Source organism: Aotus nancymaae, unplaced genomic scaffold (assembly GCF_030222135.1).
Source record: "Aotus nancymaae isolate 86718 unplaced genomic scaffold, 86718_ANA_hifiasm-v0.15.2.pri h1tg000089l, whole genome shotgun sequence".
NCBI classification, from domain to species: Eukaryota; Metazoa; Chordata; class Mammalia; order Primates; family Aotidae; genus Aotus; species Aotus nancymaae.
Genome location: NW_026988504.1, coordinates 18,405,763 through 18,421,545, shown reverse-complemented (window position 1 = coordinate 18,421,545; position 15,783 = coordinate 18,405,763). Strand labels below are relative to the sequence as shown.

At 53.0% G+C, this 15,783-nt stretch overlaps 2 protein-coding genes and 1 pseudogene across 3 annotated transcripts; all 3 read right to left on the bottom strand.

Annotated features, from left to right (window-relative positions):
- Positions 1 to 294: 294 nt before the first annotated feature.
- Positions 295 to 2,582, bottom strand: LOC135271708 (somatotropin-like). 2 transcript variants are annotated; one of them, XM_064369625.1, is made up of 5 exons: positions 2,531 to 2,582; positions 1,377 to 1,537; positions 1,049 to 1,168; positions 792 to 956; positions 295 to 539 (listed from the first exon to the last, which is right to left on the bottom strand). In XM_064369625.1, exons 1-5 carry the CDS (start codon positions 2,580 to 2,582, stop codon positions 342 to 344), a joined length of 696 nt encoding a protein of 231 aa, XP_064225695.1. In that variant the 3' UTR covers positions 295 to 341. The 2 variants fall into 2 exon arrangements, with proteins under 2 accessions (XP_064225695.1, XP_064225696.1); XM_064369626.1 differs by lacking the exon at positions 2,531 to 2,582 and adding an exon at positions 1,790 to 1,799.
- Positions 2,583 to 5,275: 2,693 nt separating this feature from the next.
- Positions 5,276 to 6,737, bottom strand: LOC135271671 (somatotropin-like). Its single transcript, XM_064369417.1, has 5 exons — positions 6,728 to 6,737; positions 6,317 to 6,477; positions 5,988 to 6,107; positions 5,732 to 5,896; positions 5,276 to 5,470 (listed from the first exon to the last, which is right to left on the bottom strand). Exons 1-5 carry the CDS (start codon positions 6,735 to 6,737, stop codon positions 5,276 to 5,278), a joined length of 651 nt encoding a protein of 216 aa, XP_064225487.1.
- A 3,577-nt stretch (positions 6,738 to 10,314) lies between these two features.
- Positions 10,315 to 15,537, bottom strand: LOC135271715 (somatotropin-like; annotated as a pseudogene).
- Between the last annotated feature and the right edge of the window lie 246 nt (positions 15,538 to 15,783).

Below are 15,783 nucleotides of genomic sequence, written 5' to 3'. Positions count from 1 at the left end.
GTGAGCTGTGACCAGCAAGCTGGGAGCACTGACCTGGTGGAGTGGCCTCAGTGAGTAATAGACAGCAGTGCTGTGCCGGCTTCCTTCTGGCCCAGGAAGAGCCAAGTCCATTATGTTTCAGGAGCCTGGTTCCCAACAAACCCCTCTGGCTCTGTGGGTTGTCTTCCCAACCTGCCCCTTGCTCCATACCGCCACCCTCCACCCCATAATATTAGAGGACACCTAGTCAGACAAAATAATGCGACTTAGTTTTATTAGGACAGAGCTGGTGGGCACTGGAGTGCCACCTTCCAGGCCCAGGAGAGGCACTCAGGAAGGGCCACAGGAATGCCACCCGGCAGCTAGAAGCCACAGCTGCCCGGCACAGAGTGGCACTGCACAATGCGCAGGAACGTCTCGACCTTGTCCATGTCCTTCCGGAAGCAGAAGAGCAGCCAGTAGTTCTTGAGCAGTGCGTCATCGTTGTGCGAGTTTCTGTCAAACTTGCTGTAGGTCTGCCCGAAGAGCTCCCCAGTTTGGGGGCTGCCATCCTCCAGCCTCTGCAAAGTGAAGGAAGAGAAGGAGAGGCCAAGTGCTTGGACACTGTTCCCTCCCTCTCTCATTCATTCTTTCTCCTCCCTCCCTCTAAGGTGAAGAGAAAGGGCTGGTGGATTCACGAGTGGAAATGAAGAATAAGCTGAGTTCTCCTGGGTCAGGGCCTGACTGCTAAAAAGAGAGCAGCAGTGTTTCTTTCCCCCAGCTCTGGAAGCCAGTGGGGCCCCAGGATTGGAGACAGCTGGCGCCATCCTCACCCCCATCAGAGTTTGGATGCCTTCCTCTAGGTCCTTCAGGTACTCATAGACATCGGTGTGCAAGATGTTATGCAGTCGGCTGTTGGCAAAGACACTGCCGAGGAGCTGCACGGGCTCGAGCCAGGACTGGATGAGCAGCAGGGAGATGTGGAGCAGCTCTAGGTTCTGCAGGGGAAGGACTGGCAGTGGGTGTGCTGCCCGGGGGCTCTGACCACAGGCCTCCCCCATCCCTGCCTGGGGAGAGGGCGACCACTCACGGATTTTGTCAGCACTTCCTCCTTGTTGGCAGGTGTCGGGATAGACTCTGAGAAGCAGAGGAAGGTATTGGGGTTACGCAGGAAGAAATACTTCTGTTCCTTCGGGATATAATTTCCTTCCTAGCAGAAAGATCACACATCAAGGTCTATGCTGGTGACCAGCTCCCATTCTTACTTTTCTGGGACCTCATTCAGCATGTGCTCATCTGCCTGCATTTTCACTTCAGAAAACAACCATGAGCTCCTTCATCTCTCCCCATTACTTCCTAGCAGGGGAAAGTCACCCCTTCCTGCCACCCTGATGGGCACCTATTCCCCAAGAACTTACAAACTCCTGGTAGGTGTCAAAGGCCAGCTGATGCAGCTGATGGGCAAGGAGCATAGCGTCATCAAAAAGCCTGGATAAGGGAATTCTTGGAATGGCACCAGTCTCTTGAAGCCAGGGCAGGCAGAGCAGGGCAAGAGCCAGGAGCAGGGACATCCGGGAGCCTGGGGAGATGCCGTAGGGGAAGGGAGGGAGCCAGAGAGCAAGTGGCCAGCGCTCTTGCTCAAGGGCAGATTTTTTTTGGTCTCCCTTCAGGGACCAGGAACATTCTGAGATTGGCCGAATATCTGGGCTTAGATGGTGATGCTCACATCCAGAAGCCCCAAGCCTGAGGGTTAGAGCCCCCGTCCCATCTACAGGGCGCCGCCTCTGCTGTCCAGACACATCCTGCTCATAGGGGTTTTAGGGGCGCTTACTTGCAGTCATTGCAGCTAGCTGAGCTGTCCACAGGACTCTCCGTGGTTTGGGGAGTTTGGCCTTGGGATCCTGGAGCTGGTCTCTTGTGGGCCCTTTTATACCCTCGCCCCTTCTCTCTGCCTGCTGGCCCCCACCTGTTTCTATGCACGTTCATGCAAGGGGGGCCACTGACGTGCCTGTGCTAATGGATAATTTAGAAGCTTCTCCTACACATGCTGGTATCATGCCCCATGGCTTGTCATCTTTCCCTTCCCACCGTCACCAGTGCTGTGAGGGTTGTGCACAGAGTGTCAGCCAGAGGCACCACCCATCCTGGCCTCTTTAAGGGGCAGGTGGGTGCCCTCTGGCAGCATGCCATGGTGGCCAACCTGAAGGCAGGAAAGGATGTCAGGATAGCCAGTCCTTGAGACCCACACGGACCCCATCCCACTCTCTATCCTATCCTTTTCCTCCTCCCCGCATGGTTTCCGTCCTCCCACCAGAGGGAGAGTGTGTGCTGGGAAAAGGGGCCAACCACAGCCAATAGATTCTGGGGGTTTAGGGCATGATTCAGTCCTGAATTGCAGAGTCCTGGGCCCGCCTGAGGGAGCTGGATGCAGTGCTAACACTGACCACTAGAGGGAACCAACCCCATTCTTGGCCCTCCCCTCTCCCTGAGCTTTGGGGCTCCTCCAGGTCCCTGGGACAAACAGACTCAGGCTATTACCCCAGCTCCTTGGACCTGCAGCAGAGGTAAAAACCAAGAAACAGAAATCCAGGCAACAGACATGAACCACAAGCGCTTCCTCCCATAGTCCTGAAACCATCAGAGAATCTCAAAGTTGGAAGAGCTCTTGAAGGTTTGAGTCTCCTCCCCAGCTTTGGAACTCAGAACGCATCCTGCTGAAATATGCCCTATGCAGCCATGGAAGCCCCTCCTCCTTTTTCTCCTCCTCCTTTCCAGATCTGTATGGAGCTTATCCAGTTGCAAAGGGCCTGCCTGTGCATTCTCACATCTGACCTGCCACTTGTCTTGTGAAGGACCTATTATGATCATCCCATTTCACAGATCATGAGACTGAGGCTCAGAGAGACTGACTTGCATGAGCTACCTCAGCCAGGGCAGCAGCTCTCCACAACCTTGTTCTTCCCACATTGTGTCATTCAAAGCCCTTTCTCCAGGCCGGGCATGGTGGTTAACACCTGTAATCCCAGCACTTTGGGAGGCTGAGGTGGGTGAATCATTTGAGATCAGTGATTCAAGAACTGCCTGGTCAACATGGCAAAACTCCATCTCTATTAAAAACAGCAAAATTAGCTATGCATGGTGGCACATGCCTATAATTCCAGTTACTTCTTGGGGGCAGGGGGGTGGGTGAGGTGGGAGAATCCCTTGAACACAGGAGGCAGAGGTTGCAGTGAGCCAAGATCCCACCTCTACACTCAGGCCTTGGTGACATAGCAGAACTCCAGCTTAAAGAAAAAAAAAAAGAAGAAGACAGAGCAGGTAGTGTGGTGCTACTAGTTACTTAGTTATTCTGGCTTCTTTTTTTTTTTTTTCCAGATGGAGTCTCATCCTGTCACACTGGAGTGCAGTGGCATGATCTTGGCTCACTGCAACCTCTGCCTCCTGGGTTCAAGTGATTCTCCCACCTCAGCCTCCTGAGTAGCTGGGATTACGGGCACCAACCACTATGCGGGGCTAGTTTTTGTACTTTTTTAGTAGAGACGGGGTTTCACCGTGTTGGCCAGGCTGGTCTCAAACTCCTGACTTCAGGTGATCCACATGCCTTGGCCTCCTAAGTACTGAGATTACAGGTGTGAGTCACCACTCCCAATACAGTTATTTCAGCTTCTAAATTTCTGTGAGTTCAGGGATTCTGCCCCCAACACAAGCGGCCCTTTGCCTCATTTTGTCCTTCCATAAGGGGCAGATTGTTCTCCCTCAATTCCCAGATGAGAATGGCCCAGTGGCATAGGGTGCCTTTTAGAAACCTCACGGCAGGACAAGGTGAAGGCAGAGAAGGCCAGGACTGAGCCTCCTGTCTCCTGGTGCCCAGGGCTGAGGCTATTTCAGTATAATCTGAAGGTCACAAGCATCAGATGCCCCCTAGAGATGAGAGCAGGAAAGAACACCCTCTCCTGCCCTGAAATCTTCCACCCCTGAGTTTAAGGGCATTGAGCACTCGACGCTGTAGAAACACAAGCAAGCAAACAAGCAAACGCTTCTAGAAGTGGTTGGCAGTGGTGTCGCCAACCAACATTGAAAACCCACACCCCTGTGGTCGAGGATGTGAATGCTGGGCCCTGCCACCTCCCCCTTTTCAGAGCAGAAGACAGAGCTCATTTTCTGCCGTCATTCCTGAAGCATAACCCGACCAGCACCCCAGGCTCATCATCTGCTGGGAGGGCACTGGGCTGTGGGCTGTTCTCCAGGCACGCCTGTGGGAGGATCCGACAGGGATGTCATCAACGATACCAGCTCTGAGAAACATGGGGTCACTGGGAGGGTGGAGACACCACTTACCCCTGCTCCTTCCAGCACCACCAAAGAGGAGGAGCCAGGTGGGAATGGAGGAGGGTCCCTGAGCTCCACGTAGCTTTCTGCGTCCCCCACCATCCTTCCTCCAGTGTCAACTGGGACATGGAGCCCCCATGACAGGGCCTTTTAGCCAGTGCAGGGGACTTAGATGTGGACTGTGAGTTCTGCAGGTGGTGCTGGTTCCCACCCCTCTCCATTGCATCTTCCTAAGGGAAGCGAGTATCAGCTGGGATTTATCCCTTCCCATCCAGTCCTCATTGTTTACGTTGTTATCTATCTGGCACCTGTCGGCACTTCATTTGCAACCCTAATGAAAATGTGTCTTCCACTTCCCTTGCCCTAATTTAGATCCTAAAAGCTCTGGTTCTCTATGTTTTAAACTCATTTTTGCATTGTTCTCATTTCCCAAGGGTCATTGGGCTTAAGGAATATTCATCTTAAAAGTCTTCTGTACACACGTTGTTCTGTGACATTGTTTTCTCACTTTTTGGGGACGTTTTGCCTCTGCCGTTAATAGCCTGTCTTGTTTCCATTTCTTCTCACTCCTGGTGGGCTAGGTTTGGTGTTTCTGGTGATGGTTGGAGAGGAAAAAATGCTTTCAAGTCATCACTGGGATGACTGATGAGCTGTGACCAGCGAGCTGGGAGCACTGACCTGGTGGAGTGGCCTCAGGAAGTAATAGACAGCAGTCATGTGCCAGCTTCCTTCTGGCCCAGGAAGGGGCAAGTCCTTTATGTTTCAGGGGCCTGGTTCCCAATAGACCCCACAGGCCCTGCAGGTTGTCTTCCCAACCTACCCCTTGCTCCATACCCCCACCCCCACCCCATAATATTAGAGAAGGACACCTAATCAGACAAAATGATGCAACGTAATTTTATTAGGATAGGGCTGGTGGACACTGGAGTGCCACTTTTCGGGGCCAGGAGAGGCACTGGGGAGGGGTCTCAGGGATGCCACCCGGCAGCTAGAAGCCACAGCTGCCCTCCACTGAGCGGCACTTCACAACGCGCAGGAATGTTGCAACCTTGTTCATGTCTCTCCGGAAGCAATAGAGCAGCCCGTAGTTCTTGAGCAGTGTGTCACCGTTTTCCAAGTTGATGTCAAAGTTGCTGTAGGTCTGCCCGATCTCCTCAGTCTGGGGGCTGCCATCTTCCAGCCTCTGCAAAGTGAAGGAAGAGAAGGAGAGGCCAAGCGCTTGGACACTGTTCCCTCCCTCTCTCAGTCATTCTTTTCCCTCCCTCCCCTCCAAGGCTCCAGGGTATAGAGAAAGGCCTGGAGGATTCACGAGTGGAAATGAAGAATAAGCTGAGTTCTCCTGGGTCAGGGCCTGACTGCTAAAAAGAGAGCAGCAGTGTTTCTTTCCCCCAGCTCTGGAAGCCAGTGGGGCCCCAGGATTGGGGACCCCTGGTGCCACCCTCACCGCAATCAGAGTTTGGATGACTTCCTCTAGGTCCTTCAGGTACTCATAGATGAAGCTGTTTGAGACACTAGGCAGTTGGCTGTTGGCAGAGACACTGCTGAGGTACTGCACGGGCTTGAGCCACATCTGGACGAGCAGCAGGGAGATGCGGAGCAGCTCTAGGTTCTGCAGGGGAAGGACCAGCAGTGGGTGTGCTGCCCGGGGGCTCTGACCACAGGCCTCCCCATCCCTGCCTGGGGAGTGGGTGGGCACTCACAGATTTCTCCAGAGTTTCATTTCTGTTAGTGGGTGTTGGGATAGACCCTGAGAAACAAAAGGGGGTCCTGGCGTTCTGTCGGAAGAAATCGCTCTGTTCCTTCAGGGTACGAGCTTCTTCCTAGGAGAAGGACCGCCCATCAATACCTATGCTGGTGACCAGCTCCCATTGTTCCTTTTCCGGGACCTCACTCAGTGTATGCTCATCTGCCTGCATCTTCGATTCAGAAAACAATCCTGAGCTCCTTCATCTCCTCCCATTACTTCCCAGCAAGGCAAAGTCACCCCTTCCTGCCAACCTTGACATGCATCCATTTGTCAAGAGCTTACAAACTTCTGGTAGATGTCAAAGGCCAGCTGGTTCAGGCGAGAGGCGCGGATCATAGCATAGTCATAAAGCGAGGATAAGGGAAATGCTGGGAAGGCACCAGCCTCTCGAAGCCAGGGCAGGCAGAGCAGGGTGAAAGTCAGGAGCAGGGATGCCTGGGAGACTAGGGAGAAACCAGAGGGCGTGGGAGGGAGTCGGAGAGCAAGAGGGCAGTGCTCTTGCTCAGGGGCTGTTTCTTTTCTGTCTCTCCCTCCAGGGACCAGGAACATTCTGGTCCAAATATCTGGGCTTAGATGGCGATACCCACATTCAGAAGCCCGAAACCTGAGGGTTAGTGTTCCCCGTCCCATCTACAGGGCGCCACCTCTCCCCTCAGGACATATAATGCAGAAAGTGATTTTAGGGGCACTTACCTACAGCCATTGCAGCTAGGTGAGCGGTCCACAGGACTCTCCGTGGTTTGGGGAGTTGGGCCTTGGGATCCTGGAGCTGGTCTCTTGTGTGCCCTTTTATACCCTGTCCCCTTCTCTCACCCTGCTGGTCCCTACCTGTTTCTATGTATGTATGGGCAAGGGAGGGTCACGGACATGCCTGTGTAGTGGATAATTTAGAAGCTTCTCCCACACATGCTGGTATCATGCCCCCTGGCTTGTCATTTTTCCCTTTCCACCGTCACCAGCGCTGTGAGGGTTGTACACAGAGTGTCAGCCAGAGGCACCACCCATCCTGTCCTCTCTTTTAGGGGCAGGTGGGTGCCCTCTGGCAGCATGCCCTGGTGGCCAACCTGAAGGCAGGAAAGGATGTCAGGATAGCCAGTCCTTGAGACCCACACGGACCCCATCCCACTCTCTATCCTATCCCTTTCCTCCTCCCCGCATGGTTCCTGTCCTCCCACCAGAGAGAGAGTGTGTGCTGGGAAAAGGGGCCAACCACAGCCAATAGATTTTGGGGGTTCTGGGCAAGATTCAGTCCTGAATTCCACTTTGGCTGAGTCCTCCTGGGCCCGCCTGAGGGAGCTGGATGCAGTGCTAACACTGACCACTAGAGGGAATCAAGCACATACTTTGCCCTCCACTTTCCCTGCGCCTTGGGGCTCCCACAGTTCTGCGGGGATGAAGAATCCAGACTCAAGCAGAGATAAAAACCAAGAAACAGAAATCCCGGCAACAGACATAAACCGCAAGCACTTCCTCCCATTGCCCTGAATCCATCAGAGAATCTGAAAGTTGGAAGAGCTCTTGAAGGTTTGAGTCTCCTCCCCAGCTTTGGGACTCAGAACACATCACACTGAAATATGCCCTATGCAGCCATGGAAGCCCATCCTCCTTTCCAGCTCTGTGTAGAGCTTATCCAGTTGCAAAGGGCCTGCCTGTGCATTCTCACATCTGACCTGTCCCTTGTCTTGTGAAGGAGCTATTATGATCATCCCATTTCACAGATCAAGAGACTGAGGCTCAGAGAGACTGACTTGCATGAGCTACCACAGCCAGGGCAGCAGATCTCCACAAGCTTGCTCTTCCCACAATGCATCATTCAAAGTCCTTTCTCCAGGCCAGGCATGGTGGTTAACACCTGTAATCCCAGCATTTTGGGAGCCTGAGGTGGGTGGATCATTTGAGGTCAGGAGTTCAAGACCAGACTGGTCAACAGGCAAAACTCCATCTCTACTAAAAATACAAAAATTGGCTGTGCATGGTGGCCCATGCCTGTAATCCCAGCTACTCCGAAGGGTGAAATGGGAGAATCCCTTGAACCTATGAGGCAGAGTTTGCAGTGAACCAAGATTGTGCCACCGCACTCCAGCCTGGTGCCAGAGCAGAACTCCATCTCAAAAAAAAAAAAAAAAAGAAAGAAAGATAGAAAGATAAACATTCTTTCTCGAGTGCAGTAGCATGGTGCTATTCCTTTAGTTATTTCTGCTGGCTCTTCTTCCTCCTCCTCTTCCTCCTCTTTCTCTTCTTCTCCTTCTCTTTCTTCTTCCTTCCCCTCATCCTCCTTCTCCTTCTCTCCTTCTTCTTCAAAATGGAGTCTCATTCTGTCACCCAGGCTAGAGTGCAGTGGCATGATCTTGACTCACTGCAACTTCTGCCTCCTGGGTTCAAGGCATTCTCCCACCTCGGCCTCCTGAGTAGCTGGGATTACAAGTGCCCCCCACTATGCCAGGTGAATTTTTGTACTTTTTTAGTAAAGATGGGGTTTCACCATGTTGACCAGTCTGGTCTTGAACTCCTGACTTCAGGTGATCTGCCCGTCTTGGCCTCCCAAGGTACTGAGATCCAACCCAGTTATTTCAGCTTCTAAATTTCTCTGAGTTCAGGGATCCTGCCCCCAACACGAGCAGCCCTTTGCCTCATTTTGTCCTTCTATAAGGGGCAGATTGTTCTCCCTCAATTCCCAGGTGAGAATGGTCCAATGGTGCCTTGTGGAAACCTCACAGCAGGACAAGGTGAAGGCAGAGAAGGCCAGGACTGAGCCTCCTGTCTCCTGGTGCCCAGGGTTGGGGCTATTTCAATATCACCTGAAGGTCACAAGCATCAGATGCCCCTAGAGATGAGAACAGGAAAGAACACCCTCTCCTGTCTGAAATCTTCCACCCCTGAGTTTAAGGGCATCGAGCACTCGATGCTGTAGAAACACAAGCAAGCAAACAAGCAAACGCTTCCAGAAGTGGTTGGCAGTGGTGTTGACAATCAACATTGAAAACCCACAACCCTGTGGTCTAGGATGTGAATTCTGGGCTCTGCCACCTCCTCCTTTTCAGAGCAGAAGACAGAGCTCATTTTCTGCCGTTATTCCTGAAGCATAACCCGACCAGCACCCCAGACTCATCATCTGCTGGGAGGGCACTGGGCTGTGGGCTGTTCTCCAGGCACGCCTGTGGGAGGATCCGACAGGGATGTCATCAACGATACCAGCTCTGAGAAACATGGGGTCACTGGGAGGCTGGAGACACCACTTACCCCTGCTCCTTCCAGCACCACCAAAGAGGAGGAGCCAGGTGGGAATGGAGGAGGGTCCCTGAGCTCCACGTAGCTTTCTGTGTCTCCTACCATCCTTCCTCCAATTGTCACCTGGGACATGGAGCCCCCATGACACGGCCTTTTAGCCAGTGCAGGGGACGTAGATGTGGTCTGTGAGTTCTGCAAGTGGTGCTGGTTCCCACCCCTCTGTGTTGCATCTCCCTAAGGGAAGCGAGTATCAGCTGGGATTTATCCCTTCCCATCCAGTCCCCATTGTCTCCATTGTTATCTGAGTTTCCTTTTTGCTGGCAGGTGTCGGGATAGACTGTGAGAAGGAGAGGGAGGTCTGGGGGTTGTGGCACCCGCTGGCACTGCGTTTCGAAATCTAAATAAAATATCTCATCCACTTTCTTGCCCTAATTCAGACCCCAAATGCTCTGGTTCTGTACATCTCAAATTCATTTTTGCATTGCTCTCATTTCCCAAGGGTAGTTGGGCTTAAGGAATATTTATCTTAAAATTCTTCTGCACACAAGTAATTCCAAGACATTGTTTTCTCACTTTTTGGGGAACTTTTGCTTCTGCACTTAATAGCCTGTCTTGTTTTCATTTATTCCCACTCCTGGGGGGCTAGGTTTGGTGTTGCTGGTGATGGTTGGGGAGGAAGAAGTGCCTTCAAATAATCACTGGGATGTTCAGTGAGCTGTGACCAGCGAGCTGGGAGCGCTGACCTGGTGGAGTGGCCTCAGGAAGTAATAGACAGCAGTGCTGTGCCTGCTTCCTTCTGGCCCAGGAAGAGGCAAGTCCTTTAGGTTTCAGGGGCCTGGTTCCCGATAGACCCCACAGGCCCTGCAGGTTGTCTTCCCAACCTGCCCCTTGCTCCATACCCCCACCCCCACCCCATAATATTAGAGAAGGACACTTAGTCAGACAAAATGATGCAACTTAATATTATTAGGCAGGGCTGGTGGACACTGGAGTGCGACCTTCCGGGGCCAGGAGAGGCAATAGGGAGGGGTCACAGGTATGCCACCCGGTAGCTAGAAGCCACAACTGCCCTCCACAGAGCGGCACTGCACAATGCACAGGAATGTCTGGACTTTGTCTATGTCCTTCCGGAAGCAGTAGAACAGCCCGTAGTTCTTGAGCAGTGCGTCATTGTTCTGCGAGTTGATGTCAAACTTCCTGTAGGTCTGCCTGAAGATCTCCCCAGTCTGGGGGCTGCCATCTTCCAGCCTCTGCAAAGGTCTCCCTCAGGGACCAGGAATATTCTGAGATTGGCCGAATATCTGGGCTTAGATGGTGATGCTCACATCCAGAAGCCCCAAGCCTGAGGGTTAGAGCCCCCGTCCCATCTACAGGGCGCCGCCTCTGCTGTCCAGACACATCCTGCTCATAGGGGTTTTAGGGGCGCTTACTTGCAGTCATTGCAGCTAGCTGAGCTGTCCACAGGACTCTCCGTGGTTTGGGGAGTTTGGCCTTGGGATCCTGGAGCTGGTCTCTTGTGGGCCCTTTTATACCCTCGCCCCTTCTCTCTGCCTGCTGGCCCCCACCTGTTTCTATGCACGTTCATGCAAGGGGGACCACTGACGTGCCTGTGCTAATGGATAATTTAGAAGCTTCTCCCACACATGCTGGTATCATGCCCCCTGGCTTGTCATCTTTCCCCAGCGCTGTGAGGGTTGTGCACAGAGTGTCAGCCAGAGGCACCACCCATCCTGGCCTCTTTAAGGGGCAGGTGGGTGCCCTCTGGCAGCATGCCATGGTGGCCAACCTGAAGGCAGGAAAGGATGTCAGGATAGCCAGTCCTTGAGACCCACACGGACCCCATCCCACTCTCTATCCTATCCCTTTCCTCCTCCCCGCATGGTTCCTGTCCTCCCACCAGAGAGAGAGTGTGTGCTGGGAAAAGGGGCCAACCACAGCCAATGGATTCTGGGGGTTCTGGGCAAGATTCAGTCCTGAATTCCACTTTGAGTCCTCCTGGGCCCGCCTGAGGGAGTTGGATGCAGTGCTAACACTGACCACTAGAGGGAACCAACCCCATTCTTGGCCTTCTGCTCTTCCTGAGCCTTGGGGCTCCCCCAGGTCTGTGGGGACGAAGAACCCAGACTCAGGCTATTACCCCAGCTCCTTGGACCTGCAGCAGAGGTAAAAACTAAGAAACAGAAATCCCGGCAACAGACATGAACCACAAGCGTTTCCTCCTATAGCCCTGAAACCATCAGAGAATCTCAAAGTTGGAAGAGCTCTTGAAGGTTTGAGTCTCCTCCCCAGCTTTGGAACTCAGAACGCATCCTGCTGAAAGATGCCCTATGCAGCCATGGAAGCCCCTCCTCCTTTTTCTCCTCCTCCTTTCCAGCTCTGTATGGAGCTTATCCAGTTGCAAAGGGCCTCCCTGTACATTCTCACATCTGACCTGTCACTTGTCTTGTGAAGGAGCTATTATGACATCCCATTTCACAGATCAAGAGACTGAGGCTCAGAGAGACTGACTTGCATGTGCTACCTCAGCCAGGGTAGCAGAACTCCACAAGCTTGCTCTTCCCACATTGTGTCATTCAAAATCCTTTCTCCAGGCCGGGCATGGTGGTTAACACATATAATTCCAGCACTTTGGGAGGCTGAGGTGGGTGGATCATTTGAGATCAGCAGTGCAAGACCAGCCCAGTCAACATGGCTAAACCCCATCTCTATTCAAAATACAAAAATTAGCTGGGCATGCTGGCGAATGCCTATAATCCCAGCTACTCGGGAGGGTGAGGTGGGAGAATCCCTTGAACACAGGAGGCAGAGGTTGCAGTGAGCCAAGATCCCACCTCTACACTCAGGCCTTGGTGACATAGCAGAACACCAGCTCAAAAAAAAAAAAAAAAAAAGTGTTGGGGGGTTCTTTCTCCAGAACAGGTAGTGTGGTGCTACTACTTAGTTATTCTGGCTTCTTTTTTTTTCCAGATGGAGTCTCATCCTGTCACACTGGAGTGCAGTAGCATGATCTTGGCTCACTGCAACTTCTGCCTCCTGGGTTCAAGTGATTCTCCCACCTCAGCCTCCTGAGTAGCTGGGATTACGGGCACCAACCACTATGCGGGGCTAGATTTTGTACTTTTTTAGTAGAGACGGGGTTTCACCGTGTTGGCCAGGCTGGTCTCAAACTCCTGACTTCAGGTGATCCACATGCCTTGGCCTCCTAAGTACTGAGATTACAGGTGTGAGTCACCGCTCCCAATACAGTTATTTTAGCTTCTAAATTTCTGTGAGTTCAGGGATCCTGCCCCCAACACAAGCGGCCCTTTGCCTCATTTTGTCCTTCCATAAGGGGCAGATTGTTCTCCCTCAATTCCCAGGTGAGAATGGCCCAGTGGCATAGGGTGCCTTTTAGAAACCTCACGGCAGGACAAGGCGAAGGCAGAGAAGGCCAGGACTGAGCTTTCTGTCTCCTGGTGCCCAGGGCTGAGGCTATTTCAGTATAGTCTGAAGGTCACAAGCATCAGATGCCCCTAGAGATGAGAGCAGGAAAGAACACCCTCTCCTGCCTGAAATCTTCCACCCCTGAGTTGAAGGGCATTGAGCACTCGATGCTGTAGAAACACAAGCAAGCAAACAAGCAAACGCCTCCGGAAGTGGTTGGCAGTGGTGTTGTCAACCAACATTGAAAACGCACACCCCTGTGGTCGAGGATGTGAATGCTGGGCCCTGCCACCTCCCCCTTTTCAGAGCAGAAGACAGAGCTCATTTTCTGCCATCATTCCTGAAGCATAACCCGACCAGCACCCCAGACTCATCATCTGCTGGGAGGGCACTGGGCTGTGGGCTGTTCTCCAGTCACGCCTGTGGGAGGATCCGACAGGGATGTCATCAACGATACCAGCTCTGAGAAACATGGGGTCACTGGGAGGGCGGAGACACCACTTACCCCTGCTCCTTCCAGCACCACCAAAGAGGAGGAGCCAGGTGGGAATGGAGGAGGGTCCCTGAGCTCCACGTAGCTTTCTGTGTCCCCCACCATCCTTCCTCCAGTGTCAACTGGGACATGGAGCCCCCATGACAGGCCCTTTAGGCCAGTGCAGGGGACTTAGATGTGGACTGTGAGTTCTGCAGGTGGTGCTGGTTCCCACCCCTCTCCATTGCATCTTCCTAAGGGAAGCGAGTATCAGCTGGGATTTATCCCTTCCCATCCAGTCCTCATTGCTTACGTTGTTATCTATCTGGCACCTGTCGGCACTTCATTTGCAACCCCAATGAAAATGTGTCTTCCACTTCCCTTGCCCTAATTCAAATGCCAAATGGTCTGGTTCTGTACATCTCAAACTTATTTCTGCATTGTTCTCATTTCCCAAGGGTCGTTGGGCTTAAGGAATATTCATCTTAAAATTCTTCTGCACACAAGTAATTCCATGACATTGTTTTCTCACCTGTTGGGGAAGTTTTGCCTCTGCACATAGTCGCTCTTGTTTTCATTTATTCCCACTCCTAAGGGGTAGGTTTGGTGTTTCTGGTGATGGTCGTGGAGGAAGAAATGCCTTCAAATCATCTCTGGGTTGACCAGTGAGCTGTGACCAGCAAGCTGGGAGCACTGACCTGGTGGAGTGGCCTCAGTGAGTAATAGACAGCAGTGCTGTGCCGGCTTCCTTCTGGCCCAGGAAGAGCCAAGTCCATTATGTTTCAGGAGCCTGGTTCCCAACAAACCCCTCTGGCTCTGTGGGTTGTCTCCCAACCTGCCCCTTGCTCCATACCCCCACCCCCCCCATAATATTAGAGAAGGACACCTAGTCAGACAAAATAATGCGACTTAGTTTTATTAGGACAGAGCTGGTGGGCACTGGAGTGCCACCTTCTGGCCCCAGGAGAGGCACTCAGGAGGGGCCACAGGGATGCCACCCGGCAGCTAGAAGCCACAGCTGCCTGCCACAGAGTGGCACTGCACAATGTGCAGGAACGTCTTCAACTTGTTCATGTCCTTCCAGAAGCAGAAGAGCAGCCCCTAGTTCTTGAGCAGTGCATCGTTGTGCGAGTTTCTGTCAAACTTCCTGTAGGTCTGCCTGAAGATCTCCCCAGTCCGGGGGCTGCTATCTTCCAGCCTCTGCAAAGTGAAGGAAGAGAAGGAGAGGCCAAGCACTTGGACACTGTTCCCTCCCTCTCTCGGTCATTCTTTTCCCTCCCTCCCCTCCAAGGCTCCAGGGTATAGAGAAAGGCCTGGAGGATTCACGAGTGGAAATGAAGAAGAAGCTGAGTTCTCCTGGGTCAGGGCCTGACTGCTAAAAAGAGAGCAGCAGTGTTTCTTTCCCCCAGCTCTGGAAGCCAGTGGGGCCCCAGGATTGGGGACCCCTGGTGCCACCCTCACCGCAATCAGTGTTAGGATGACTTCCTCTAGGTCCTTCAGGTACTCATAGATGAAGCTGTTTGAGACACTAGGCAGTTGGCTGTTGGCAGAGACACTGCTGAGGTACTGCACAGGCTTGAGCCACATCTGGACGAGCAGCAGGGAGTTGCGGAGCAGCTCTAGGTTCTGCAGGGGAAGGACCAGCAGTGGGTGTGCTGCCCGGGGGCTCTGATCACAGGCCTCCCCATCCCTGCCTGGGGAGTGGGTGGGCACTCACAGATTTCTGCAGAGTTTCCTTTCTGTTAGTGGGTGTTGGGACAGACACTGAGAAGCAAAGGGAGGTCATGGCGTTTATGTCGGAAGAAATCGCTCTGTTCCTTCAGGGTACGAGCTTCTTCCTAGGAGAAGGACTGCCCATCAATACCTATGCTGGTGACCAGCTCCCATTGTTCCTTTTCTGAGACCTCACTCAGTGTATGCTCATCTGCCTGCATCTTCGATTCAGAAAACAATCCTGAGCTCCTTCATCTCCTCCCATTACTTCCCAGCAAGGCAAAGTCACCCCTTCCTGCCAACCTTGACATGCATCCATTTGTCAAGAGCTTACAAACTTCTGGTAGATGTCAAAGGCCAGCTGGTCAGGCGATGGGCATGGAGCATAGCATTGTTGTAAAGCGATGATAAGGGAATTGCTGGGAAGGCACCAGCCTCTGGAAGCCAGGGCAGGCAGAGCAGGGTGAAAGTCAGGAGCGGGGGCGCCCCAGAGACTAGGGAGAAACCGGAGGGGAAGGGAGGGAGCCGGAGAGCAAGAGGGCAGTGCTCTTGCTCAGGGGCTGTTCTTTTGGTGTCTCTCCCTCCAGGGACCAGGAACATTCTGCGACTCGCCAAATATCTGGGCTTAGATGGTGATACTCCCATTCAGAAGCCCGAAACCTGAGGGTTAGTTCCCCCGTCCCATCTACAGGGCGCCGCCTCTCCCCTCAGGACATATAATGCCAGAAGGGATTTTAGGGACACTTACCTGCAGTCATTGCAGCTAGCTGAGCTGTCCACAGGACTCTCCGTGGTTTGGGGAGTTTGGCCTTGGGATCCTGGAGCTGGTCTCTTGTGGGCCCTTTTATACCCTCGCCCCTTCTCTCTGCCTGCTGGCCCCCACCTGTTTCTATGCACGTTCATGCAAGGGGGG

What these genes read in the sequence shown, in the direction of transcription:
- LOC135271708 (XM_064369625.1), bottom strand. Translation starts at nt 2,582, where the DNA reads ATGGGAGGAAGCGCTTGTGGTTCATGTCTGTTGCCTGGATTTCTGTTT. An exon ending in GCCTGGATTTCTGTTTCTTG is followed by an intron (nt 1,538 to 2,530) that starts GTTTTTACCTCT and finishes GCATCTCCCCAG; the next exon opens with GCTCCCGGATGTCCCTGCTC. An exon ending in TTGACACCTACCAGGAGTTT is followed by an intron (nt 1,169 to 1,376) that starts GTAAGTTCTTGG and finishes TCTTTCTGCTAG; the next exon opens with GAAGGAAATTATATCCCGAA.
- LOC135271671 (XM_064369417.1), bottom strand. An exon ending in TTGACATCTACCAGAAGTTT is followed by an intron (nt 6,108 to 6,316) that starts GTAAGCTCTTGA and finishes TCCTTCTCCTAG; the next exon opens with GAAGAAGCTCGTACCCTGAA. An exon ending in TCATCCAAACTCTGATTGCG is followed by an intron (nt 5,471 to 5,731) that starts GTGAGGGTGGCA and finishes TTCACTTTGCAG; the next exon opens with AGGCTGGAAGATGGCAGCCC.